The 27,465-nt window shown below is 42.4% G+C and overlaps 1 protein-coding gene across 1 annotated transcript in view; it reads right to left on the bottom strand.

The window, feature by feature from the left end:
- Nucleotides 1–10,346: 10,346 nt before the first annotated feature.
- The window catches only part of MAPK1 (mitogen-activated protein kinase 1), a 42,530-nt gene continuing 25,411 nt past the window's right edge, over nt 10,347–27,465 (bottom strand). The window contains exons 4-9 of the mRNA XM_063350564.1: nt 27,086–27,202; nt 25,175–25,289; nt 24,491–24,622; nt 22,228–22,337; nt 21,392–21,519; nt 10,347–19,233 (exon numbers count right to left, since the gene is read on the bottom strand). Coding sequence (XP_063206634.1) covers nt 21,403–21,519; nt 22,228–22,337; nt 24,491–24,622; nt 25,175–25,289; nt 27,086–27,202 — 591 coding nt within the window. The 3' untranslated portion in view covers nt 10,347–19,233; nt 21,392–21,402. The remainder of the gene's footprint in view (nt 19,234–21,391; nt 21,520–22,227; nt 22,338–24,490; nt 24,623–25,174; nt 25,290–27,085; nt 27,203–27,465) is intronic.

Genomic DNA, 27,465 nt, shown 5'->3' with positions numbered 1-27,465 from the left:
ATTACAACCTCTAGAACAGCAGGATTCACAAATCACAACCTAAAGGTGAGATACGGTAGAAACAAAGTTCTAAGCTTGGGGACACAAGTGTTCTGACTCATTCTGGTATGCTTTAGACTGCTACAAAAGAAGATTCAGGACCAAAAAGCAGTATAAAAAGTATACATTAGAAGGTCTTTCTATTTTAATTAAAACTGTAGTTTTAGCCAATACATTATATCTCTCAGTCCTAGCTCTCGACTTCCAAATCTTACTGTCTGTGGACAATCTACCTCAGGTTTCTCCTTATGGGAAATAAGCGTAAGGATTTTATCTATCAAATACAGACTTATTTTGATAGTTCATGTTGTGAAAGCATACTAGAGATGGAGAACAGGATGAAATGGTAGGCAGTCTTAATATTTGTCTGTGACCCGTTTCAGAATTCGGTATTTGGATTTAATTTCTGATTATGAAAGTGCATTGGTGTACATGACCGACTGTCTGTCCCTGACTGACATGTCTGTCAGTGAACTAGAGCCTGACCTGGTAGTTCTCTCTGAAAAAGGGGTAGTTATTTCAAACTGTCCCAAGCTTGTTTGGGGGGGCATGGGGGGTATCTAGATCATATGCAAAGACTGAAAAGACAGAAGTATTCTGATCCCCTGATAGTGGAGGGCTAGGTTGTGCCTCCAGCAAGATACATTGAGACTGTAGACAAGAACCAGGCTGCCCTTTGCCCTGAGACTGGAAATGGTATTATCAGTTTTGCAGCTGTTCACTCCTGGTAAGTAAATTACACAGTACAGTGGAACATTTGAATCTCAATTCAGCATGCAAACAGGAGTGGCAACACAATAAACCAGCACAACACATACAAACTAATTGCACTTTAGGAGGACCACAGCATTTTAAAGCACAAAAGCAGATGCTAGCATGTATTGTCCGTATTCAGCAGTAAAAAAAGCAGAAGTCACATTTCTCTGAGGCAAAAGGAAAAAGTGGTAGAATAAAAAGAACTTCATAAGCTTTTCAATATACACATAGAAATTATAAAATCTACCTTTATATACGATCGTCATCTGTTTCCTGCAGCTATAGACTCCTTGGCTAATTATTGGCCAGCTATTACTTTTCTGAGAAGTTAAACCTGTGGTTTTTGAGACATAGAAAAGCAGAGATTAATTTTCTGTTGATACATGTTTTGTATAAACACATTCTGCATATGCTTGCCTATATATGTGAAGCAGTTGGCTAAAAGCAGGGATTCAAGCTTTTTCTCTTTTAGGTGTGCTTGATTTTTTAAATTTTTTTTCCCTTCCTCCAAGAGGTGCCTTTCTCATCTTAAAACCTAGACTTACATTTCCATCCTCATTTTATAGCCTGTCCAGATTAGGCCATCCAACACAAGCATATTCTACCGTTTCCCAGATAAATAGGGCCAAGGGGATTACTGTAATCATGTGGTGCCACTCGCTGCAAGATAGAAGCCATGTGACTGGTGATATTACTTGTCATTTAAACCAGAACATCCCTTAGGAAAACATCCCAGAACATCCTGTCTCTACATATTGTTAATTCCTTGTTCCAGTCATTAATAACTCTCATTGACAAATATATGCATCTTATTTCTCCCTTGAATGTGTCTAGTTGTATCTTTCGGCTGTTTTTTCCTTCATCCGTAAGACCGAGGAGACAATAGGACTCACCATAGATGTAAGAGCAAGTCATCCTTTTGAGTAACCACATTTTCTAAAGCACATTTTTCAAATTCTAAGTTGTTTCCCCGTCCCTTCTTGGATCCTTCTCCAAGTTATCAAATTATTTTGTGAACTATGGATTCCAGGAGCGATTTTTGTCCCTGTCAAACACAGGACTGTTCAGTTCCTATTTAGACAGTCTGATGATGGTACCTGTTTGGTTAATTGCCCGGTGTTCAACGGATTCCACTGGGATCCCCAAAGGCATTTCAGAATTGCTGTTCCCACTTGAAGAACAGGAATACCTGCCTATTCCCACCTTCCTTTCTAAGCAAGCACATTTGCAAAGTTTAAAGCCCAGAGATGCCTTATAGAGAGGGAAACAAAACCTTGATGAGTCTGTTACCTTCTCTGAATTACAAATAGCGTTTTGGATACGTCAGAGACACTGAGTTGAATTTATTATTTTTTTTAAGTTTGTCCTGGTTTGAGGTAACTCCACTTTCAATAACTTACTAGGAACATATAATAAAGTTTCTCTAATAGCTTAAATGCAAATTAGATTTGAAAATCACTGACATTTAGGAGAATATAAGCAAAATGGACTTCTGAGAACAGATAACATGGTAGCTGATCTAATAAAAATTAGACCATCTTATAGACGGTTTTGGACAACGATAGATTGTTTTAGACAATGCTAAGAAAATACATTTCTGTTACCATTAATCCATTATTAATCCATCAGCTTCACAGCAATGATTTGAATATAGTTAGCTGTTTGAATAAACAATATATGAAAGCTAAAATGAGTGCTGCAGATGTTTAATCTGTCTCGTCTACAAGCAGTACCATTGTGCTGATCATACGTTATACAAACATATCCCTTCTTCAGTTGAAAGAAGTGGGGATGTGACTGTCCTGTTCATAAATGCACTGACACTTTAATGACGACTTCTGCTACTGAGAAACTTATTACAAGGGGAAAGCAAAAAAAAGTTAGCTAATAGGTTGTAAAAACATTTTCAGCTTGTTAGTGTTTTCTTCTGAATTGGTCCAGACATACCGTCCAAGTTAAAGCTTGGCTACGTTCAGGAGGCCTCTTGTGTCGAGAATGAGCAGCACATCGCCCGGATTTTTTCAGAGGTGAATCAGAACATAAGTCTCTTTAGTAAAGCTGTACTCTAGGAAAAAAAAATAGCTACCTGTTTTGATTAGGCGGATTGACTCCCTGTGGTAGCCAGCCTGTTGGGTACAGGGCAAAATGCAGCAGGGCAGGGTAAAACTTCATTATTCTCTAGAATTATATGAAGACAGATATTATTAAAGAGTTTTTTCTCTTTTGCAATGTCAAAATGACTATACAAAGTAAAAAATGCTGGCCATGGAAATGTTCTATCAGAGAAGGACAAAAATAAAAGCTTTTGTTGTAATTAGTGTGAATCTAGTGTAACTTTGAAACTGAATGAGGAGACAGAGAGGAGATCAGTAATAACAAGAAGAAAATATAGATGTTCTGTACTTGTCAGAAGACAGGATTGTGCACTGCAGGCAGGCCTAACTGATGAATTTCTTTTTAACAACTTACCGAAAAATTGTCTAAACAGACACAGGAAAGAGAATGTACAGAGCAACCCCTGTCTTCCTATCCTGCTCACAGGGATTTTTACTGTATTAGATTCACTGTGGTAGCTGCTAGAGCTGCCTCTGCTCTTCCGTTACTTATATTGATACACCCGATTCTGTAAGATTAACCCAAGGGCCGTATTTGCCACCCTTTAATTTTTCCCTCTTCTTAACCTTTCCTTCTTTCTTTTCCTCAAGTCACTTGATTTCACAAAGCCCCGGAGAATGCAACTGAATCTAAAGACAAGTTTTGAGTCAGGAAAGAAGCATCACTGATTTTTATTTTTCTTGATCAGCTTAGCTGTAAGAGTTTCATCCGTGGGTTGGAATTTATATATGAACTCTGTACCCCAACGACCAGATATTTCTGTTTTCTCCAATGCTCCCTCAGTAACTAAGTGAGAAGCGAACAATCCTCTTAAAGCTGCTGAAGGATTTACAGACGAAATAGCATGGAACGTTTTCTTCAGCTGGGAAGACGTGGCTGGTGCTGTACCGGCTCCACCTCGTGGCTAAAACCCTACCGGCTTTTTTTATAACAGGTTGGCTCTCCTTACCATCATCCTTATATAAATGTCGATAAATAAGCGCCTGAGCTTCCTTCCTGACTTTTAGAACAAACGGGCCGAATGTTTCTGGTACTAGAGAAATAGGGAGACTGGTTAAAGACAAGATTAGCTGAGGCAAACGTTGCCTGTTTCCCGGGGTAACACTGTCAATCCCAGTGTGTGATTACATCCTCGTTAGCGCTAGCGAAGCCTCACCCAGGCGCAGTGAGAAGAAGCATCATCTGCCAGCACTTCTTTGCTCCAACCTGCAGCGATGTCGCTGTGCAGCGTTCACTTGGCGTGGCCAGTGAATAACCTGCGCTTAGCTTCAAGAATTGCCTAGAATTTCTACCAAAATATAAACACAGATGAGTGTTGTTTATTTTGACAGTTTTGGTTTTTCTTCTTCTCTAAACCAAATATTTTTCAGGTGGTTGTCATTAAATAACATGTTAGCATTTGAACAGAGGAAAAAAGCAGAGACCTTTCAATGAACCTGTTACCTGTAGAGCTCTTCCAGCCATCCCTGCCCTGGAATTGTGTTCGGTAACTGCCCACTTGGACCACCCAAACCACGAACTCAGCACAGGAAAGGACAAAACACAGCAGAAATTACAGAAGGCTGCCACAGAGCCCAGCAAGTCCCTTCTTCATATCCCACTTATGTAAGTTCATATTTTGGTGTATAGCACAACTATATATTTTCTTCAGACTGCAGAAAAAGTAAGTAGTTCCGTTTTAGCACCCTCCGCTTTGGCAGCAGGAAGGCAGCGAGCTGTCAGGGTATGCTGCATTGTCTGCTCCGTAGCGTACCAGCTTGTACGTTACTGGGTAGAGCTGCTAACGGTCGTGTTAGAAATTGCATCAATCTCTCTAAAAATATTGTCAGAGATGCAAGATTGCAGAGATCAAGAGAATACAAATTACATTTCCAGAAGCTGGTACAGAGTTGGCTACTGGGTACATGACAGGATGAGGCTAGCTGCACGTGTACTTTGGCAGTCTTCATATGAAAGATCTGTCCCCTGGTCCCTACGACATGGAAACAAAGAAAGTGCCTGTTTCCAGGGAGTCGCGGGCCCCACAAAATATGCCTGGCAAGAGCAGTCTCTCTTGCGGTGTCATATAGAGTATCCCTGACATCCAAAGGTGAGTAACAAAGCAGCCTTACCTGTAATGTAAGTGCCAAGCTGGAGCACATATTCTATATCTAGAATTCCATTTTATATCCCCGGCAGATGTGCTCAGAAATCGGAAAATACGTGCAGGTTTGCAAGACTGACCCATAGTGAGTTAATAGTACCGAAGTCCTTTCTCCTGCTGTACATCATATGCATTTCATAACTCAAATTTGCTCATAGCTGCACTACAGTTTTATATAGAGAGTTCCTTGCTAGACTTTGTACCAAGAAAAAATATTTGCATTAAATAGGTGTGTTGCTTGGTCAGAAGGTACTAAGCACAGAGTAGGTAGACGCTGTGCTGTGTACTATGCCATACGGATACTGAATGCTTTGTCTCTTCTGCTCCGGTACCTACACGTTTGTCAAAATGTTTTCTGTTCCTGGCGCAGTCACCAGTGTGGCTCGCAGCCCAGTGAGGCAGCCTGGGGAGGAGAGGATGGGAGAGGAATGGGGTGGCCGGGCTGTTGCAAAGGGGACTCGGTCCTTCTTTTCAAGCACAGCGTGGTTAGCATCTCAAATGACTGGGACAAGGGTGGGAGAAGCTATCGCCCGTCTGCTCGAGACAGCAGCATCCAGCACTGAGCATAACGGTTACCGGGCTTATGTCACAGTACGCGATAACAATTACTTAAAGACAGAGGTCATGCTGCCGCTTCTGGTCCTGCAGTGCGCCGGGATAGAAGGTCGGCTGGTCATACAGGGATGCAACTATCGCAATGCCATCTCAGTCGGTACCTAGGTTTGGAGAGGCTGGCACTCAGGTATGGCTTACCCACACTGCCTATGGGTCAGAGTCTTCAGCAGCTTTTCCTGCATCGGTGTCTTCTCAAAAGGTTGTGTCCATGCTGGCATACCGTGCAAGGTAACTGGCAAAGGTGCGCTTGCCCTTTGCTTTTTTGAAGCCCGTTATGAAGCCCTGGGTTTTGCCTTTGTACCCCCTGTTATCCTTGTCAAGACCCTGTTCAGCCGTCCTTTTTTGCAAGAGCTTCAAAAATAGCCACATTCCAGTGCCTCATTTCTGGGGTATCTCAAACCTTTAGGCTCTAAAAAAAAGTCACCTGAGGCCTCTGCGTGGCTCCGTGAGGCACAGGACAGGACCAAGCCAGCTGCTCCGGCAGGAGCACACAAGCACAAGTCACCGCAACTCACATTTAACCGTGAAAGTGCTATCTGCTCTTTTGTCAGCCCAAAGAATTACAGGGCAGATGGAGTGCCTCTCTGGGCAGGGTGCAAAGCCGTGCGTGGAAACCACTGCAAAGCCTCCAGAAAAACTGTTGGAACCAGCAGGATCCCCTCAGTGTTAGTATCCAGAAAATTCCTGCAAGACACTTGGCTGCTGCTACAAACAAGGTTTTACGGTCCCTTGGGTATTATTACAAGAGAGGAACCGAGTCGCATACAAGCAGGGGCTTTGAAACACACCAGCAGCTTAGTGAAGTTAATTTCTCATGTTGTCAAGCCACAGTACTGTTTTCTCTCAGTCCTTTGTCTTCAGCTGCTCTTCTGATACTTACGTCAGTAGGCATGAAGAGGGGTGGACGGGTACGGAGACATGAAGAACAGATTGTACAAAGTTTGACAATCTTAACTAGCATAATAATCATCATTAATATTTATATTAGGAAAGTACCTGATGCTTCACTTTGCTGCTGTGCTTCATTCCCTAACACGGGGGTGTGCTTTATTCGTAGGTGGTTGGAATTGCTTGGACCCACACCAGAAACTGGGGAAAAAAGGGAAGAACGATCAACTCGGTCCCCAGGCAACAAAGTTTTCTTTTAATCCTCATTTTGCCACCTTGGCCAGTCACACTGCACACCCTCTGTGAGACTCGGCCTGCTTTAAAGGAAAAGAGAAACACACACCCCCCCCCCAAAAATCCCGAACAACCCCCCCAAAGCCTGCCACGTAAAGACATAAACCCTTCGCTGGCAGTTTCAGCCGCGTGTTCCTGCTCTAAAGTGTTGCTAGCTTAGCCTGTGGTAAGCGCTGGAGCTGTAATTCTAGAAGATTCATACGATGTTTTTCAGAACACTCTAGGTATTATTATTGTAAATTTTGCTCTTTAATCACAATGTTTAACTGTCATTCAGCAAGGTTTTTATTTGTATAAGTGATATCCATGGCAACTTTCCACCAGCAGATGGCATGGCTACAGACCATAATTGTTCCAAGAGTTCCACAGGTACTGGACAGGCAGGAGAGCTTTGAAGCACATGGGTCCAAGCCATAGTTACACTTTTCCTTCTCCTTTAACAGCTTTTATTTGGATTTCACAGAGACAAGGTTTCTAGTGGGAGGCTGAATAAAAGGTATTATTACATCTTTTATAGGACCGGTTTCATCTCTCTTCTTTTTTCTCTCTGGAGGCTATATAGCTGTCGCTGAAAAATTTGACCTGCAGACAAACTTAATAGCGAATGTTACACAAAATGGCTTTTGATTTCTAGATTATAGATTGTAGGTGCAAAACCCAGTGCTCGAGCAAACGGGCAGCACGGACGGCAAGCTCTGCCCGTGAGCAGGGGCGGCAGCGACGGTGGTGGTGGCGGGACGGGCAGCCTGCACAGCGAGGGGGGTTCATCGCTGGCATCGCGGCAGTGGCTAAAGGCCCGGAACAAAGGCGCATGATGTTCTTTGCTCCCAATATTTTCCAAACAAAACAGAAAGAAGGGTGTTGTGAGGGGTCGTGCCCTGTGTAGCCTACAGGCAACGTGGCTAAGTACAGGTGAAAACAAAAGTGAAAGGGTGTATTCCACGGCTAAATCTCTGACTTTGTCAGTTACGGTATTTCTTAAGACCTGCAAAAATTAGCAAAGGCATAAGCAAGTAAGAACTAAAGATCTAAGTTCCCCTCCTCTTCCCCGAGCAGTTCTTCTTCAGCCCCAGGCAGCCAGAGGCAGTCCAGGTCACCACCTCTTCATTGCTGTCAGCAGGCGTTGGACCAAGTGACCTTCAGGGGTTCCTGCCAACCCGAGTGTTTCTCGGGCTGCCTTCATCAGCTGCGCCTACGTTTGACAAAAGCTAGCGTGTAACTGCAAACTATCGCAGCCGGTTCTCAGGATGGACCGTGGGCTCTCCAGCTAAGGCCAGGCATTAATCTGACTCTAGGACAACCTCTGAGTCTGAAAAGACTAAAGAAAAAAATAAAACGGGAAAGTAACTGATTACAGGAGACAATAAATGGAAAAGGAAAACCCCTGCAAGAGCACAGCAGGTGGAGCACCTCTGACTGCACCCGTTACTTCCCGAGGGAGACAGGGCACTGCGTTAATCCCACTTTTGGGCTGGTGTAATAAAGCCAACGTGGCATTGGAAAAGCCACCCAGAAGCATCGTAACTTCTGCTGACTACCCGGCCCTGGAAGCCAACAGCCCGCGGTTGCGTCGCCAGCAGGAAACAGGAACTGTCTGTACAGGAGAGCGTGAGCGAGGTTGACGTTACCTGGTTTCTCAAGCGTTTTAGATACTCGCTAGTCTTCACTGCCTGAGCAGGTCCAAAGGCCATACAGCTATTTTTACTATCCCAGAACAGGCCATACAGGGAATTTGCAATTTTTACTAGTTTACCTGAAGATCATTTTACTCTGAGGACATTCCAGGGCACAGAAGGGTGCACTCCACAAGAAAAGGAAATAATGTTTCCCCCTTCTCCAAATCCAAGTGCAGTCACAGGCAACAGCAAGGCAGGATCGCTGAAACGCTGTCACGCTCCTTTTCACAGTGAAAATTATTAGGTGTTCAAGTGATTTATGCATTCAAGTAAAACCAAAACATGCCAAACGTCAATAATTTAACACAAAAATGTCATCGTGAATCCATTCTCAGTGCAAGTGAATGCCAAGGCAATACCTGAATATCCTGAATAAGCACCTCAAGAGCTGAAACGGACTCTCCTGGTTAATTAATTGCTATCCGTGCGTGGGGGGGTGTGCGGCAGTTTGCGGATGGCAACGTTTACCCAAGATGTGCCACAGGCCCCGTCGTTGCTGCCCCCCTCGCTGCCCCGCACCCGCCTGGGCTGTACCCCCTGCCCCAGGCACTCGCGGCTGCGCCACCGATTTCACTCATTCGGGAACACCCGTTCTCAGGCAGTTCTGGTTTCTAGTACCTGTTTGCCTGCGGGGGGGTTGTCAGAGATTCCATTCAGCAGCTACCGCAGACGTGGCCATTTATTCAGAAAAGGGTTGTATTTGTTTTGTTTATTGTTTGAACTAAGTGTTTAGTTTAATATGCTTGCTGTAAATAAACTCCATTACCCCTCAGGGCAAAAGGCCGCAAGCCGCTGTCACAGCTGCTGCTCCGAGAAACAGTTTGCTCCGTGTGAAGCGGAACTGTTTCCAGATAGACCGTTCCATGTGGTATTTGCCTCTTAACACACTCAAATACCTCGGAAAGAACCAGGGTCCCACGGACTGCATGGACCAGTTGCAGGGAAGGAGGCTTACGGCGAAGGATAAGGTGAAGAACTGCAGGAGCCGTTGAAAGCTGAGAAGCAGAAATATTATGGTGTCCGGGCAGGAAAGTCATGAGCAACACCGAAAGGCCGCTTCCTTCTCCCCTGAGTTTAAAGGATTGATTTGAATAGAAAGCAATTTTCTTAATTACTTACCCAAAGTACAAAGGGAGGTTGTAGTCAGAGACACCGGCGTTAGCACAGCCCCTTTCCACAGACCAACGCTGGCTGGCGGCGCCCGAAGCAGCGCCTGAAGCAGCCGAAGGCGTCCGGCCCAGCTGCTGCCCGTCCGCACCTCGCTCCTTCCCGACAGCGCCAACCACACGGCAACGCAGCCCGGCAGCGCAGCGGGTTTTCAACCACAACACAGCACCTTGTGTTCTCTGCACAGGCCAGACCTCTTCCACCTCTTTCCACCACCCTCTCCATCGGACAGTCCTTGCTGGAGCCGAGAGGCTCCACGGACAAGCGCTACCGCAGCAACGCTTCCCTCATCAGCTTCCAGCCGTACGTATTCCTGCATCCTCCACTTGCTATACAAATTACTAAGAGTTATTTACATAAAAATGTATTACTGCTCCGCTGACAATCAGTTTGACATAAGTGTTGATTTGCTGTCATCTAGCAAATTATGCTGCAACGTTACTGCCTAGAAATAATTGCTGTCAATGCTGCAGTTGCCTGGAACTTGTTCCTAGGAGCAGACTGTGGTGGAGAATGGTCACCTCGAGGTTTCTTGTCGAAGGCACAGACGCCAGCTCTGGAATCACCAAGTGCAGCGTACGGGTCCCTCAGGGAAGCGCGGCGGCGATTTACAGCTAAGGTAACGGCACACATTTAGAGAGCAGCACCACAAGTAACCTGACCACGTGTTTACAGTAATTTTATTTACAAGTTACCACATGACACCTGTAGTACTACAGTTTTTATAACACCGTTAGCAGTAAAATAAGTCACATCTAAGAAGAGGAGGCAGCAGCGAAAAATGTGCACAGAGAACCCAGAAACGCTATTCAGTTATAACCAAAAGTAGGTATTTTTCTACAAACTCTGAAAGCGAGGAGGAATATACACATTGAGAAGAGCAAGTTCTTCAGCCCTGTAATTTCTACAGCATTAAAATGTTCGTGCAGTGACACTTTAGTCTCATGAACGGTACCCGCTGGCAGCCAAATGCAAGTGGTGGGGAGAAAACTGTGTTAGTATCTTGCCCTTTTGAGCACCCAGAAAGGAAAACCAAATCTTCCCGCTTTGAAGGGAAGAGCCCCAGGGCCGGTTTGCTTGCAGAGCCAGCAGCGCAGAATCGCTCCCGGGGTCAGGACACAAGAACAGAGAGTCCCCGCGCATCGCCCGCGCAGTCTTATCTGGTCTGGAGTTAAGTGGTTGGTGAGCAAAGCCCATTGCAGCATCCCACACGTCTTTTTACAGCGCCGTGACCTAACGCGGCTGAGCACAGCTTCGCAGAATCCCACAATCAAGCAGAGAAAAAAGCCCTTCCGCGCTTTTACAATCCTCGGCTCTAACGATGCTGGTGTTGAGCCTGGGCCTTTCTCCAGAGGAAAGACGTGGAGGAGCAATTCCGGAGAAACGTGCTAGATCTAGATGTATTCTCATGGCAAGACTCGGAAGAAAATAAGCTTAATGCAGCATCAGGTGCAACCCTTTTCTGCTTCACAGTACAGCAGCAGCTTCCAGAAAGCACACAAGTGTTGTACAAGACCTTTTTTTCCCCCCAGACATCTTTAATAGCCTGGAGAACTGTCAATGCACAGGATCCATGCTAGTGGCAAGCGCTGGAAAGACAATGAAAATAAAAGCTGCACAGTAGTAATTATTTCCCCTACCAACTACACACAGGATATATTGCTTTTGGTACAATGCCATTAATTGTCACAAGAAGAAAACCAGTGATTAAGTCGAGCACACAGGAATTATGCAGACCTTCGCCATGCTGGAACAACAGCGGTTTCTACTTAGAGAAATGTCACCACGTCAGCTGTAAAAACAGCTTAATGCAGTTCTCCCAAAATACCAAACATACCCGCAAAAACAAGTTTATAAATTAAGTCTAGTTACAAAAGAATGCTTACGAAATGACCACAGTTGGTTTTTTCTTTAATGCCCACGCTTCTCTCTGGCGTGCGGCGCCTCTGCCGCCTGTGGGAGCAAACACGGAGCTGGACACGGAGCTCCGTGACACCAACAGCATCCATTGCGGCACCGCGCAGCGCGCCGGCTGGGCTGCGGCATCCGTGTTCCCTCCGTACCCGCGACACACCTCCTCAAAAAGCCTGTGTAAGCATGGACATGTACAAAAACTGACAAAAAGCTTTTTAAAAACACAGAGTGCATTAAAAAGTCTAAAGTTTGAACTCGAGTCTACAATGTCTCACCTACAAGTTAGAATATTTGTGAGTTTAACACCTCCGGGAATACAGAAAGGCTTTTTAGTCAAAATTTCCTCTCAAGTACTAGCCATTGAAATTAAAGGAGAACTAGGAGAAAGGCTTGACTAAAAGCCCTTCCCCTGAACTGTTCAGCTCTCTTGTGCTGTAATCCCTTCAAGCCAAAATTCTCAATATTCAGCATTTTTGCATTTGCAGTTTTAAGGCAGAAAAACATCCTCAGAACAAGCCATTTAGTGTGGGACCTAACAACAACAACAAAACCCTAGAAGGTGCATCTCAAGTCCTTTAGTAATAGCAAATTTAAAAAAATTCTATGGCATTCTCTTACAGCTTCGGGTTTTATAATTTTTTTTGCTAGAAAAGCCTGAATTTTGAAACAGTTTTCAGACACGCTGCAGCACGCACCATGGCTAGTGAGACTACAGTTTTCCATTGTTATTTCTGGGTTGTGCATTCGTGGCCAGCGTTGAAGCGGGACGGGGGGTTCCTGCGCGGCGCCTCCCCCCAGGGCCCAGCTCCGGGCAGCTCAGCCGTGACCCAGGCGCAGCTTCACAGAAGGAAAAAATTTTAAAAAAGCAAACGAAAGTCAAGGTGTGAGACTGCAGGTAACGTACCACTACGCCAGCTAAAGAAGAGCCAGAACAAAGCAGCGAAGCCGGAGTCAGCCGCAGCAGAGGAGCCGGCCAGCGCCAGCCCCGCGGCAGAGGAGCGTGGCTGGAGCACGGGCACTCGGCCGGAGCCCGGCCCAGGCAGCGATGGGAGAGACGGGGAGTGCTGCAGCCACGGCTGATACGCCTGAGCGCCGCCCAAACTCACGGAAACACTCGCAAGATAAACCAATATTTAACTCTGTAATTTTAGATGAGAGAGTGCTGCAAACCCAACATGCTGTCAAGGTATTTCTTGCCCTTTTCTGGGAAATCAGAAATAAAATCCTTTCGGGGTCCTTTTCCAGCCTCTAAGTACAAACATAAGCTACGTCTCTATCAAGTGCCCGTTTCTCTGCCACGCTCTTTGGCTGGATGGAAAGGGAAGGTCAGGAAAACGGGCGCCGTATGCGCGCGTTGAGAGGAAGATGAGAGGCAAACTAAGGGAAGCAGCAGGAAGCTTTCAGTATTCACGTGGTATTTCAAGATTTGGAGTCAAAAAGCAAAGTAACCTGGAGGAGCTGGGCATGCGTGAACCAAAAGCGCCGCTCCTTTCTGTTCCCTGCATCTGCTTTTGTGTCGCCTTCCCAGAAACACAGAGCCCCCGGGGCACAGGCTGCTCCCAGCAGCAGGAGCCTCACAAGACCGTCCAGCTTCTCGCCTCCCTCTTCGCTGGGTTTACACCAGCCTGACTAATGGCATCAATAATCTGTTGGTTATCATCAGAAAGCCCATGAATCCTATAGACGAAAGATTTTTGGAACAACTGGGACTTTAGACTCACTTTAAACAGGAAGACTAAGAGAAAAGTAAATCATCAATAGCAAGATATACTGAAAAAACAGGCAGAGTTCTGGAAACACCTGAAGGAAAGTGGTCAGTGAGTAATTTAGAGGGGTTACAGGGCCATTCCAAGAGTGGCCTTCACACGCACACTGCGCAAATGATGGGGGGTGAAGCCTCTGGCACCCGGCAGAGCACCAGGATGTTGTTTCGCACTCACCAACGGCACCTTTGGAACCGGAGCTCAAGCTCTAGGGCTCTCCTGGAGCTGGCTGAGGAGTTCCACAGGTGGGGAAGACACATCAGAGCAAGACACACATCAACAGACACGGCGCGCGTTGATGTGACGATGTTTCTGTCCTCTATATGCCTCAAATGTTTTTCTTATTTTTTAGGCCCATCAAGTGTTCCATACGTGCAATTTCATAGAACAACTGAAAATGAAACGTACACAACACAGAAGCCGACATCTTTGGTCTGCAGAGAAAGTCCCGGGTCAGAGCTCTACAAAGCTCGATGCCATCAAACCTACACTGATGTCTCTCCCCGTAACGCGGCTCGCGCTCAAGGGCCGTTCCTCAGCCGCCTCCACCAGTATTTGGGCGCACCATCCCCGGCGCCAGCAGCTCAGCTCAGGGGCTCCCTCCCAACACGCCCAGAGCAAGGCCCACGGCCGCAGCCTCTGAGCCAACAGGTCAAGAGCGCCCGTTATACTCAAGGCTTACAGATGGAGAGGACTGGGTCCAATTCTGGTGAAATACAGGAAACGGGCAAGATATTTCAAACTAGCGCACCTTAAACACAGATTACAAGAGCGTTAAGTCGATCGGCGGCTGTCAAAGCCTCCGCGGAGCCGTCGCACTGTGCAGCTCCTGGCCGAGGTACGCGCTGCTGGAGGGAACAAAGGAAGCGAGAGGCAGCTACAGTCAACAAAAGAACACGCATAAACCAATCCATGGAAAAACTGACATTCCATAATATTCTGGGGAAAAATTACATCATCTGCCAACTCTCAGTCTCGTTACAGACCTGTCAGTTACAGCTAAGCTCTCTTTACTCTCAGGTCACATTTTCTATGTTTTCGTATTAATTAGAGAAGTTTCTGGCAGCCGTTATCCATTATCCAACTACACCTTTTAAGAGCTCAGTTCTTTGGCACAGTCTGATTTTAGGCTAAAACCCAAACAAGCAAAAAAATCATGACAAGCCCGTTCCAGTGATGTAAGGTTACTTGCGTTGCTCCCAGAAATCCTACATTTCAAACCCTTGGCCCGAGAAGAACCTTTCTGTAGTAAAATGAAAACATTTGGTCTCTAAGGATTGCTCAAGTAATTATTTTCACAGTTCCCTGGGAGCAGGGCGATAGCTATATGAATATCAATACGACGAGTGTCAAAAGCCTGTGAATCATCAGCTGCACTGGAATCTATTTGCATTACTCTGTGCTCAACAGTTCAAAACACTGATGGTTTCATAACTTTCTTGCACCAAAGATAAAACATTGCCGCCCGTCTATAAGGAAACTTCACCTGTGTTTCTTTGCGTGGTTTCCCTCATTTAATTTCAAGCTGGTATAATCCTAGAGCGGAACGAGCACACTTGTGTGCGTACAGATGTTGAGCATCAGCTGCTCACTGTCGAGCGTTCGGGTGACAGTGGTGTTCAGAGAAGCCGATGCGATGCACGTCCCTGCGTTTAGGGTTTAGCAAACAGCAGTTCATTCTAAAGCAGAATTCCAGGCATTCTATACATGCACAGCACTATGCTGATTTGGTAACACAGGGACACAATTTAATGATTTTCTTTGCATTTGTTTTTACAAGATTCAGATGCCAAAAACAAAACAGAACATTAAGTTACCTGATTTAAAAAAGAAAATCACATACTTTTACAACATCAAAAGAATAAGACGAAATATAAACCTTTGCTACTTACAATTGATCTATACAGATTAACCAAATCACAAATCTGTCACAATATAAACGTTTAATTGTTACAATGAATAAGAACATACAGAAAATGATTTATTTTTTTTTTTTATAAAATCTTCCTTTGCTTTTTTTATTTTAAACTTACCATTAACTAAATTAGCTATGCGGGACTTGTGGGATACATGACTAAGAAGGCACCAACAGTACAAAGCAAAGACAAAGCAGTTTGAGTAGTTTAAGAGTGCTCTACACCGATACAACACAAGAAAAGGCAACAATAGTAAGTAAACCAGCTGCAACCTTTAGAAATTTGTTCTAGATTTACAAAGGTAGTCCAACCGTTACGTCTCCTCCGTTTCACTTCGTCTGATCACAGCACGTGCTACAAAAACCACCGTAACTTCACTTTACTAATGTGCACTTTTCACTAATTTAGTGTCTTGACTTCAATCGTTAACTAAACCATTTTGAACCACAAATGTATTTAAAACTTAGTAAAAGGATTGTTTGGACTTTTTTGTTTAAACCACTGCGTTTACAAAAATATTTCCCCTAAAATCTGGGATTGCTTGAAGACATCGCTGTACAAATATAAAAGTACTATGCAAGGGACCAAATTCATGAGTATATGGTGGGTACATATAGACCTATATTTATACCATATCACGGTGCTGTAACAACACAATAAATTTATCAATAACCAAGGACTATATAAACTACACTAACAGAAGCAAATATATATTAATAAAGTTTAAATCTATAGTACAGTTGCTCAGCAAACAACTTCGACATGGTATAAATATATCGTAGATATTACAGTGGGCAGCAACATCAGGTTTTTCTTTTCCTCATTCTGTAGGGAAAACCCCGCTCGACTCCTCGGGCTCTGTCTGGCCACTGCCGAGTGGTGCCATCGCCGCCGGCAGCGCCCAGCGCCCGCACCCTCAGCCCACCCGGCGAGTGCCAGGGTTCCATGGACCGGGCGCCACTGGGAGGAGGAGCCTGGCAACAGTCAGGGCAGCAGAGCAAGACGCTTATTTGCCAAAGCATCCGTGAGAATTCTACGTTTGCATATTTTTCTTCAGCTGTAAGGTTGGAATGTTTTTGACAGTGAACTGTTTACATTCCTTATTCCCAAAACATCTTTACCATGAAATATGCACGTTACTTCGATCAAGAGTTGCTGTTCTCCGCTCTAAAATACAAAAACTACATAAAGAAAAGAAAAAGATCAACGTAAAATGATGAAATAACTGACCTAACACAGTGTTGTTATAGGCACCTTCTTTTAAACTATTTTCAAAATCTGACAAACAAAAAAAAAATCATGCTTCTGCATTTGACACATCAACAGATTCAACCCAACGATGGTTACTGAATTCAGTAAGAGTGATGAATGTGGTTACTGATACTGGCAGACGCCCATCGGATTCAGCGAGAGGAGCTAAGGAAGAAAGCCCGAAAGCACCAGATGTCAGGTAAAGCAAACCCTCGGCTTCTCGCTCGGAGGCAGAATGCAAGGGTAAGTCTACACCTCCCCAAAAACCCAAAATGAAAGAAAGTATTAAAAAAATAATTGGGAAAGAGAAGGGTGAAGTCAGCTGCCAAACTTCTTCCTTAATAAATTAAAACTGAGGTGTTACAAACTAATTTCAGTAACAGTCATCTTCCCAACCATGCCAAAAATGGTTCCTGTAGTAATGATGATCGTACAAGTAGCAGAGATTCTAGAAATATTTCAACTTCTCAAAACTGAGTGAGAAAAGCATTTTGGTAAGGATGTGTAGAAATGTCAAGAGAAATTTCTACACTAGTATCAACAGTCAAGTGCATATGTCTATAGAAATGTTTTCAGCATAGGTTCCATACCCCGATTCGATGATCACCTGTGCAGTGTCCTGACAATGCTCCTAAGATGTTCCCCGCAACAGAGGTTTATGTACCACAGGAACTTCCTAATAGAAAATGCCCTTTCATGGTGAACCCTTGCTTGTTAAAAATTAGTTTTGGCAGACTAACACTTAAACTATAGGAAAAAGAAAATTCTGAAATGGAATCTTGTAAGCACCCTTATCTATAGAAGTCTGAGAGTTAATGGCTTTCCAGATTTCTTTGAAGAGCAGACTAACTGGTAAGAGGAAGCCTGGAGTTATAACCAGCAGCATCCTTCTAGACTACAGGAGCAACTGAACCTGATTTCCATTCAAACACATTACCCAAGAGGAAACCAAAAACTAATTCTTAATGTTAATGTGAAGATATAAGATTTAAATTTATTTCCAGGAATTACAAGTGCATTTTGTTCATATTAGCAAGCAGTCTTTATACAATCCATTCTTCACTGCTGCCAAAATAAAATGAGAAAAAGACAGCAGAGATATGAAAAGCTAAAAATAGAACTATTTTTCCTAAGTTATTTGTTGAATAGCATTTCAGTTGAACACAACTCAGAGGTAACAATAGATTATTTTTTTTCTCAATCATAGGCATGTGGCACTTAGACAATCATCTTTGCACAGAAAGCTTTAACAGTCATGCGAGGGCACAGTAATTATTTTAAACAAGGCAAATTTCTCACCACAGAGAGCAGTGGGGAAAGAAAAGGAGGCACTGCACTGGAACATAACACCTAGTAAACTCCACATTATACAATTTCAGTAACAAATACTTGAAAAGATCATTAAAAGGTATACAATTTTAAACATTATTTAGTGCTAGCTTTGTTTGGTTGTCCTAACTCAGCATTATCAGAAAAGTTTGATAGTACTTGACAACAGAACAGTACTTCATGTCACGAGCTCATGGAGGCTTGATTACAAATCACCATAGTGTAGGTTGCAAGAAATGAACTTGAGATGCTGACATGCTGTAGGAGCAAAAGTAAAATCAAACTTTCTCATTTAAAGATGCAGTGTTCCTCTCTGCAAGAATTCTGAACATCAGTGATTAGAGTCAAATGTGAAAACTATCGATCCTCATTTGAAGCGTTTCATTGGTATGCAGTGTGTAGACTGAGTTTATTAACATCATATTTTGGTTTCTCGCTTGCCACCACATATGGATGCCTTCCACAGAGAAAAGCATTCACCATTAGGTCATCACGCCACCATTATGTTCTTTGTTAATCTTCCACCGCACGGTGAGTAAATAGAAGTTGGCGAGCTGCCACTCATGCTCTTTGCACAAGCCTTATGAACGCTACTACGCGCTATGAACTTTGGAAGTACTATGCCTCCAACATGGTTAAACTTTAAGTGATCTCTTTTAGAAAAGGCAGGGAGAAGAAAGTACAAATTTTGTCAATATGTGGAAAAAATGGTTCTTAGATGAATTCAATTAAGTTGGGTTCCCATGTGGCTCTTACGCTGTATAGAATACCTGTGTGTACAGCACAGGACACCCAAACAAGTGCATAAGCGAGATTAACATGAACAGGACTTATGCTGTGATCCATAGCAAACGGTATAAACTCCGCTGGATGCTAACCATTTCTATTTAAAAAGGAAGTGCAAAAAAAATCTGGGATGTCACTGACTTAAAGTGCCCTGAATAGTAGCTTTTCTAAAAAAAATGCCAGCGACTTCAGTAAAGTCAGAAGAACATAGTTCATGGTGTAAACTTCTTACAGGTTAATGAGTTATCTTCTTGGATACTGAGCCAGGAGTGAAAGGAACCACTGCATCTTTCAAACCAGAAAGCAAGCAGTTAAAATACGGCCAGCAGTAGGTGCACTTACAGTACAGTACTGCAACAGGTCAACAATGGGCATTACGCATAGGAGTGTCAATTACAATTCTTCAGGCTTAAAAGATTCATTGAAAGCATGAAAAGCCAAAACTACCAGGAACTGCCCTCCTGAATGGCTCAAAGGAGTTAGTGGATAAGCTGAGAGAGGCCACAAGACATGACCAACAATAAAGAACTGGGAAGAGGAACAGCAACGTTTGAGCACGCCCAGTCCTTTAAGTCCTTGTCCTACAAAAAAGAGCAGAGACATATTTCAGTGAAGAAAGTTTTAACATTGCCCTTTAAAACACGCATACTTTCCTGTTTCTATGCTTTACGTACACTATGTTTACCACGGGCAGCAGTACCGATATTTACTACTTCTGTTTAAACTGCTGTGATGTGGAATAGCTAATGATTCTAACCACAAATGACTAGGACAAATAGCCAGCATATCATTACCAAGCTGAGTACGATATTTAAATTTCAGTGTCATGTCAGCCAGATCAATTCTTCGGAGTAGCATTTAAAGGTAACAATTTTAGCAAACCAGAAACTTCCGTTAGCACCGGCTCACTGATATCTTTATCCCTAATCCTTTTATCCCTTAATCCCTAATACAACTTTTGTAAGTATGGTCTGGGCAAAGAGGCAAGCAGGAGAGATGATAAACTATGATTTACCACAATGTTAGCTACTTGCTCTCCCTTCCTTGATGCTACAGCCTATTGGTAACGGGTTTCATCTTACACCTAAAAATTTCTGTAATTTTCTTCCATAACGCGCACTTGTACCGCTAGTGCCTCTTGTACAGAATCAGCTTTAGAAAACACGGACGGGAAATAAGCACCACACGCGTTACTGTGTCCCACATCTCATTCTACTGGCAATGCCCAACTAATAAGAGCCAGATGTGTGAACCTCAGATTTACCTAACTTTTCATTATTAAAATAGTTTCAAACGTTAGCTAGTAATCTTAAATAAACAAAATACAGTCTTTCTAAAGATGAAAATGACTGCATTTGTGGACTTCTATACATTTCAATATTCAAGCCAGTGGCAACAGAGGTTACCCTACTGAAATAAAAACTGTATTTTCAGAAGTTTCCTCTACTTTTCTTTTTCTTTCTTTCTTTCACGGATTTCTTGCAGTGAGGAAGTTCACTGTCTCAAAACTTAACCTTTCTGCTGGAACGGCCAAGAAAAAAATGTAGAAGGCTGCTGTTGACGGACAATAGCACAGAAACTACTTTTAAGATCGCAGAACAAGCAATCTAGATTAGGCTGTTGTCTTTAGTTTCCAGTCACAAAACTTTGATACTTTAAACTATTAGTATCACAGAAATTTCATAAGACTGGATATCAGGGAGAAATTCTTGGCTGTGAGGGCGGTGAGCCCCTGGCCCAGGGTGCCCTGAGAAGCTGTGGCTGCCCCATCCCTGGAGGGGTTCAAGGCCAGGTTGGCCGGGGCTTGGAGCAACCTGGGCTGGTGGGAGGTGTCCCTGCCCAGGGCAGGGGGTGGCACTGGGTGGGCTTTAAGGTCCCGTCCCACCCAAACTGTTCTGTGATTCTATGATTCTAAGTATTACAAAAACTTATTCAATTCAGTATTGGACCAATTTTGTATGAAACTACTGAGACTTGCAAGCCTCATGGTAGACTCATGCCAAGCCTCATGCATATCCAGTTAAGTTTATTGATTTAAAAAAAGAAAAAAGTCAGACAGTGAATATCAGTACATTACATTTTTAATTAAAATGTAAAATCTTCAAAGGATTAGGAAGATTAATCATAACTGATTTATTGAGTATTTTGATACCTATTCTTATTTACTCACATTATTTCACAGGTACTTAAGACTGAAGCTAAAACATACTGAAGTTTCATGGTTGTTTTTTTTTCCCCCCTTTAAAATAATTTAAGGGATTTGTCCTCTGTACGTTACATTAAATGTAACGTACAGAGGACAAAATGTACAGAGGAAGAATTTTTTAAAAGCACTTGAAGCCATATGACAAAATAGCCTGCAACATATGAAGAACACTGTCCCCTTAAAATGTTTGGGGGGGGGTTTGAATAAAATTTGCATTTCAAAGTGTTACTGTGGCTTTTATTCTGAGAAGCACTATTTAAATGTAATTCTTATTCCTTAAACACAACCTAAAAACTAGGTAAACATCTCAGGTAGTTGCCTGGATTCCCTGGAGACACCTCAATGTTGTAGACAAAACAAACTGTTTCTTCAATAACAGCGTAGGAGTGAGGTCACGTGAACAAGCATAAGGCTGTCCTTTAACAGCTAGTTATCCTATCGCTAGAAAAGGAAAGTTCTACATTTCACTAGTGGTAACGAAGTTCCAAAATTCTTCCCCCTGCCCAAGTGGTTCCATATTGCTGTGACTTTACCTATGCACAATTTAAGATCGATATCCTGGCTGGAATCTAGCAGTTTCCTCAAAAATCAGTTCTTTCAGCTTTTCCTTCGGCAAGTCATCCAACTCCATATCAAACTTGAAGGGTGCTTCAGCTACAGGCTTAATAATATAAAAAAACATTATTACTTTTTTTAATATTACTGTTGTATTGAATTTCATGTAGTCCCTGTACGGGGAAAAAAACCCTGAAAACACGCTTCACAAAAATGACTAATACTGTGCAGTCTTCAAGGAAGAACTCATTCTAGTAGGCCTTTGCGTGCTTTATATATTAGTTTACCAAACTTAATATCAAACCATTCTAAGTAGCTACTCAAATATAAACCACAAGTTAAAATATGTTTGAGGCTTGTAACTTAGTATCTACCTGAAGAAAAATTATCCAAAACATTTGTATTTCTTGTAATAAACACATCTGTCCCTTAAGAATAACTAGCTTAATTCCTCCTCCCCTACTTCTTCACCAAAAGTAACCTTAAATCTCATCAGAATTGTCTACTAAACTACAGTGAGTTCAGACTGGGGGGTTGTAAATGCAGCATCTGATGGCAAACTCAGTTATTCTCCTCATTATCAGACGCTGGGAAACAAGACCATAGCAGGCTAAGAAGTTCCATTTTCAGAAGACTACACCTTAGCATCTTATTTATTGTGTTGTGCCTCAACAAGATATACAAAATTTTGGTAAATTGATGCAATTCATTCTTCTAACTCCATTAGAGCAGTAGAAACACTGCCCTTAAACTAGTGAAGAAAATAACGTGTTGCATCATTTAATCAACATTTCCATTTTAACAATGTCTTTACCTCATCACTCGGATCGTAATACTGCTCCAGATACGGATGGGCTAAAGCTTGCTCCACTTCAATCCGCTTATGAGGATTAAAGGTCAACATTTTATCCAACAAATCGAGTGCTAAGAGGAAAAAAAATATAAGTGAGCAAGAGTTTAATACGCACTCCAAAGTACAAAAGTGTTACAAACACTGACGCTCCACAGAAAATACATGGTACCCTAAGTTTGGGGCTAACTTCAATTTCCAGCTGGAATCCCCAGCCATAGCAGCAGCAGCAGATTGCTTCCTAGGCCTTGGGCACAGCAGCTTCGCCTGCCCGCCTCATGGGCATTCATGGCTACGGGTCCCTTTGGCACGGTCAGCTCTAATGGAGGTAGACCCTTCCAAAGGCTCCTCAGCATCAGAATGAATGTCAAGGCAAGAAATGCGTAGAACCCTATGGTACAATGTGCTTTTAACTACAGCAGAAATTTAATAGATAAGGCTTTTTTCTTCACGCAAATAGATGCTTTGGATTTTTGTGCCAAATATCCAAACCGCGATAGTGCTTTTCTGAAATGAGTAAGTAATCAAGAATATGTTCTCATTCTGAAAAGAAAACTTGGCTGTTTAATGATGCAAATGTCATCGAGAAGTCATTAGGAGTTCTAGATCACCATGGTGAAGTATTCTAGCATGACTAGCAGCTCAGAAGATACTCTCCTGCTAAATGCGAATATTGCATATTCATGAGATTCAGGTAAAATCTGTTGAAGACAACTCATAAAGAATCCATAGAGAACTTGAAGATCTAGTAAGACAGTGAGGTCTGATGAAATTCTGGACAGATGTTACAAGTCAGAGTTACTGCAGTTGTTCAGCTACTTTGATTAGACCACGTTTTCCTTCTCCAGGAAACCAGAATGATTATAGTAGCAAGAGGCCCAGATACCTGCAGCATCCCAAATTTCATTCCATTTCTTCTCATTACCACAACATTTATGACACAGAACTTAAATAGAGGCTTCTTTCTATGAGTCTTACTGCAGCAAAACAGTTGCAGCGTTGCATCAGGACAAGATGCACACCAACCATCGCAGAAGAGACAGGACTTTACCACTGCATTCAATGGCAGCTTGAAAAAGCTGCAAACTTGCACAGCAATTACATTAAATATTTTTATGTGGCTTTCTCAACACTGGAAACTCACATGCTCACTCCATGCTAAAGCATGTCATGCACAACGCTTTTTACTGAAATGATTGACAAACAGCTTTTTGAAAAACTGCTCTGTCAAAGCTACTCTGAAGACTGAGAAGAAAAGGTGCTGCAGAAGTTGTGCAAGCGGCCTGTTCCCCCAGCAGCTGAGCAGAGCAGCGCTGCTACAATGAGAGCTGTCAGAAGCCCACGGTAAAAATTCTCACATTGACAAGCACTATAATAAAAGCAGAATAAATCACTGCTGTTTCTCTGAATGATAAGGATAATCAGCTCTACCCAGCTCCATCTGCAGAAATTAGCTTTTACATGGTAGTTCCGTATCTGACCATGTTCACTACGAGTAAATTATCACATCAGTATTTTAAAAAAGCGACTTATGAATTGTGTCAGAGCAGGTGAAAGAGCACTGTACTATGAATACAACCACCCTTAAACTGCATGAAGTAGAATTTAAAAGGCAAGTTAAAAGCTATGTAGCAAAACAAAATCATATTTACCCTTCACTAAATCCTTGTTAAGAAAGGCAAAATTATTACATTCCTTGCCTTTATAACTTCTGCTCCACTTATCATAACTGAATTTTTTAACCCTTTACATTTTAACCTTTCATACTGCTGGAGGACCCGTGCTTTGATTGACATTCTGCTGTTTGCTCTGGAGCTGACACACAGGCTGCACAATCTACTCTGAGTTCAGCGGTATACAGCCATCTGCTAGCTGATTTTAGAAACAAAGTTCAATGTCGAAATCCAATGCCGATGTTCAGTACTTGAGTAACGTACCATGCTTTCGAAGACGATAACACGAGTTAGGATTTACATTTTACATGTAAGTTAAAAGATCAAACACCACAACACGTAATCTTAGTTACTAAAAATTGCTTTAAAAAGATAAGCTACTATGAGTGTTTCATGCTGGTTTATGAGTATAAGGCCATTTTAAGGGAGCTGCATGTTGCATTTCCAACATAGATAAATGCTTAGGGTGGTTTTAAAAATCCCATCCTGCCATTACTTTTGCTGCTTATTTCCATTTCTGAAGATGTGGTACAATGTAATAGAGCATGAAATACCTTTGGGATCAGCATTCGGAAACAGCCTGTTCCATGGTACCTTATTTTTGTGTGGTAGGGAAAGCAAGTAGTTTCTGGCCTTTAAATTGATTATACAATTCAAATCTTCTTGGGAAGGGGATCCAAGTATACCTAAAAAAATAAATACAAACAGTACTGCATCCTATAAAAAGCACATTTAAAATGGTTATACCTCATTTGCTAAAACTCAATATTAAAACTGCTGGGAAGAAGATTTCAGACTAAATGTTTTAAGAGTACATAATACCTTCGAATTTTTTTAGAAACCTTTACTAAAAAGGTTGTTTTTTTCTTGTAAATAAACAAATGCATTTGAATTTTCTAATGATCAGTAATCTGCTTAAAAGATACAAGTAAGTGGCATATCTATAGACATTTTAAAAACAATTGACTTGGACTTAATAGTATATTTGAGCTTTTTAAATTTTTTTTTATTTTAAAAACATCCCTGCTGATGTAGTAAATCAACGGGTAAGTAGCCCCCCAAATCAATGATTTTTTGTAGGAATCACTGCAGAAATAACTATGGGGAACAGATGATAGACCTACAGGTCCATACACTGACCAACAACAGAAAGAAAGGAGTGACCAAGACCAGTTTAGCTGGTAGAAAAGATGGAGAGACAGAGGGATGTGGAAATGCTACTTTTACAAAAAGCTTACCAAGGATATGGTTAAGTTGGTCAAGGTAGTGTTTTCCTGGAAAGATAGGTCTGTTGGAGAGCATCTCTGCCAGAATACAGCCTACTGACCAGATGTCAATAGACTTGGTGTAACCCTGCAAGTAAAGCAAAACCATATTTTTGTCAAAGAAATTTTTGCATAATTGCAGCAACATGTTACTTTAGTAAATTTTGAAAGTGCACGCAAATAAATCTTTTTCTTTAGATGAGTCATGCTTGTTCATGCTGTTTGATTTTTCTGTACAGAATGAAATAATTAAGAATTGTATATCAAAACACTACTTTGAAAGGGTAGCAAGAACTGAAGTATGCAAGATATGGTTTTCCAAAGGGAATCTCTAAGTTTAGCTAAAGGTATTACCAACTGCAAATTTTGAGAGTCCCTAATTTTACAGCAAATTTACACTAACAAAATTTGGAAATAAGCTATTCTTCTTAGTTCTGCAGTTCCCAACATCATACTAAACACATGTGAAAAAACCCGTCCTTTTTCCTAACAGGATCTAAATCCCCCACAAGTAAGAAGCCCTCAGTACGAAAGGGGCGAAAGGGCCAGACAGGCTGGTGGTTAGCTGGTTTGTAAACCACAACAGGTAAGTAAGGAGTAAAGATGATGTGAGAAGGCCAACAACAGTAAATGCAATACAAGAAGAACAAAACTGATGCCCATATTTTCACGTGTATGGAAACCTGTGCTATCCATAAGAGGCTTTTATTCAGAAGCACACCAGTTACACTGCTGCCTGAGGGACACAGGGGCAAGTTCACCTCCAGAAGCCCTGGCCCCATTCTCCCTCAGCCTGCTGTCCCCTACTCCCATTAGCTGGGAGCTGCCAACAAAAGCCAGTAACTGTGCTGAATCCCCCAGCCAGCTCAGCACCCGCTTCTCAGGACCCCGTCACTTCACCATTTGTTTGCAAGGCACTGCGATTCTAAAAGGAATCGGGCTACAGGCCAGGAAAATTGTAAGTTGACCACCTTTTCAGAAACAAAATATTTTCTTGTAAAAGCTGCTGACAAATGTACGTTGATATCTAGAAATAAGGTTACGTTGCCCTGTGTTTATGGCCTCAATGCAAGTTTAAAATACAAGAACCGTGGGGCGGGGCAAGAAAAAACCCCCAGACCCCCTCGGTGGTCAGATGAATATTTTCTAGAAGCACATTAGACACACTATTGCCACGACAAATCAAACCCAACAACCAATGAAGCAGTAACCCTACAGAAACAACAAAGTCTCTGAGGACTACAAAATACAGACACAGATGTCACATTTTTGTGAACAAGCATACGGCTGTAGGAACTAATGCAAAGGTTATGAAGGCTATCCATTACTCACACCGTACAGGGATTGGATACCCGTTAAAACAGCCACAGAAGAACATAAGAATTATTCCAAGTATACAAAAACCAAAGGGATCATTTTATTAAGACTATGGGAATGCAATTAAGATCGACATACAACAAAAATCACATGCCTTCAGAATCAGATTCACCCTCATTATACATTCTACACCTAAATCAAGATGTCAAGATAACATTAAGGCAACATTTGCAAGCCTTGATGAAGACAGTAGTAAAATGCTCTTGTTACTAGTACTTCTACTCCGTGGAAAAGCATTTGATGGAAAGAAGTCTCATGATTGACAAGGAACTGGACACATGGGAGCTCATGTACATGATTACTCAGTTGTGCTATCCAATAATTGCATCTGGAATCACAAATTTACTGCAAGCAAGAAGCTGTACTGCAAATCCATTACCACAATTCCTCAAGACTATGCGTGCGTTCTGATCCTAAAAACACAGAAGGCGAGGGGAAAGAAAAACTGGTACTCACAAGTGGATAACGAGCAACAGAAGCACCACAGCAGTGCACTATGGTTCTTACCTTAGAATTCAGCATGATTTCAGGAGCCCTGTACCAACGTGTGGCCACATATTCTGTCAAGAATCCTGTGTGATCATGATCTGGATCTGCAACACGAGCCAGTCCAAAGTCACAAATCTGGTTTTAAAGAAATTTAAGAAAAAAAAAAAAAACACAAAAGAGCACGTGAGACATACAGCTTCCAGTACTACACTACTAATTCACCGTTCCCCAACCCATGATGTAACACCTACAAATACAGGGATGGTAACCTATATTTTTAGCAACAAATTATTGCACAAAGGTTAAGAAAAATGTTTTGGATTAAGTACAAAGAGTATCCAATGAGGCCATGCAGGCAGGGAATAGGAAGAATAAATGGTTTGGGGAAAGAAGATGTT

Source organism: Chroicocephalus ridibundus, chromosome 13, assembly GCF_963924245.1.
Source record: "Chroicocephalus ridibundus chromosome 13, bChrRid1.1, whole genome shotgun sequence".
NCBI lineage: Eukaryota > Metazoa > Chordata > Aves > Charadriiformes > Laridae > Chroicocephalus > Chroicocephalus ridibundus.
The sequence above is the reverse complement of the archived record's forward strand: the minus strand, read 5'-3'. Positions and strand labels throughout refer to the sequence as shown.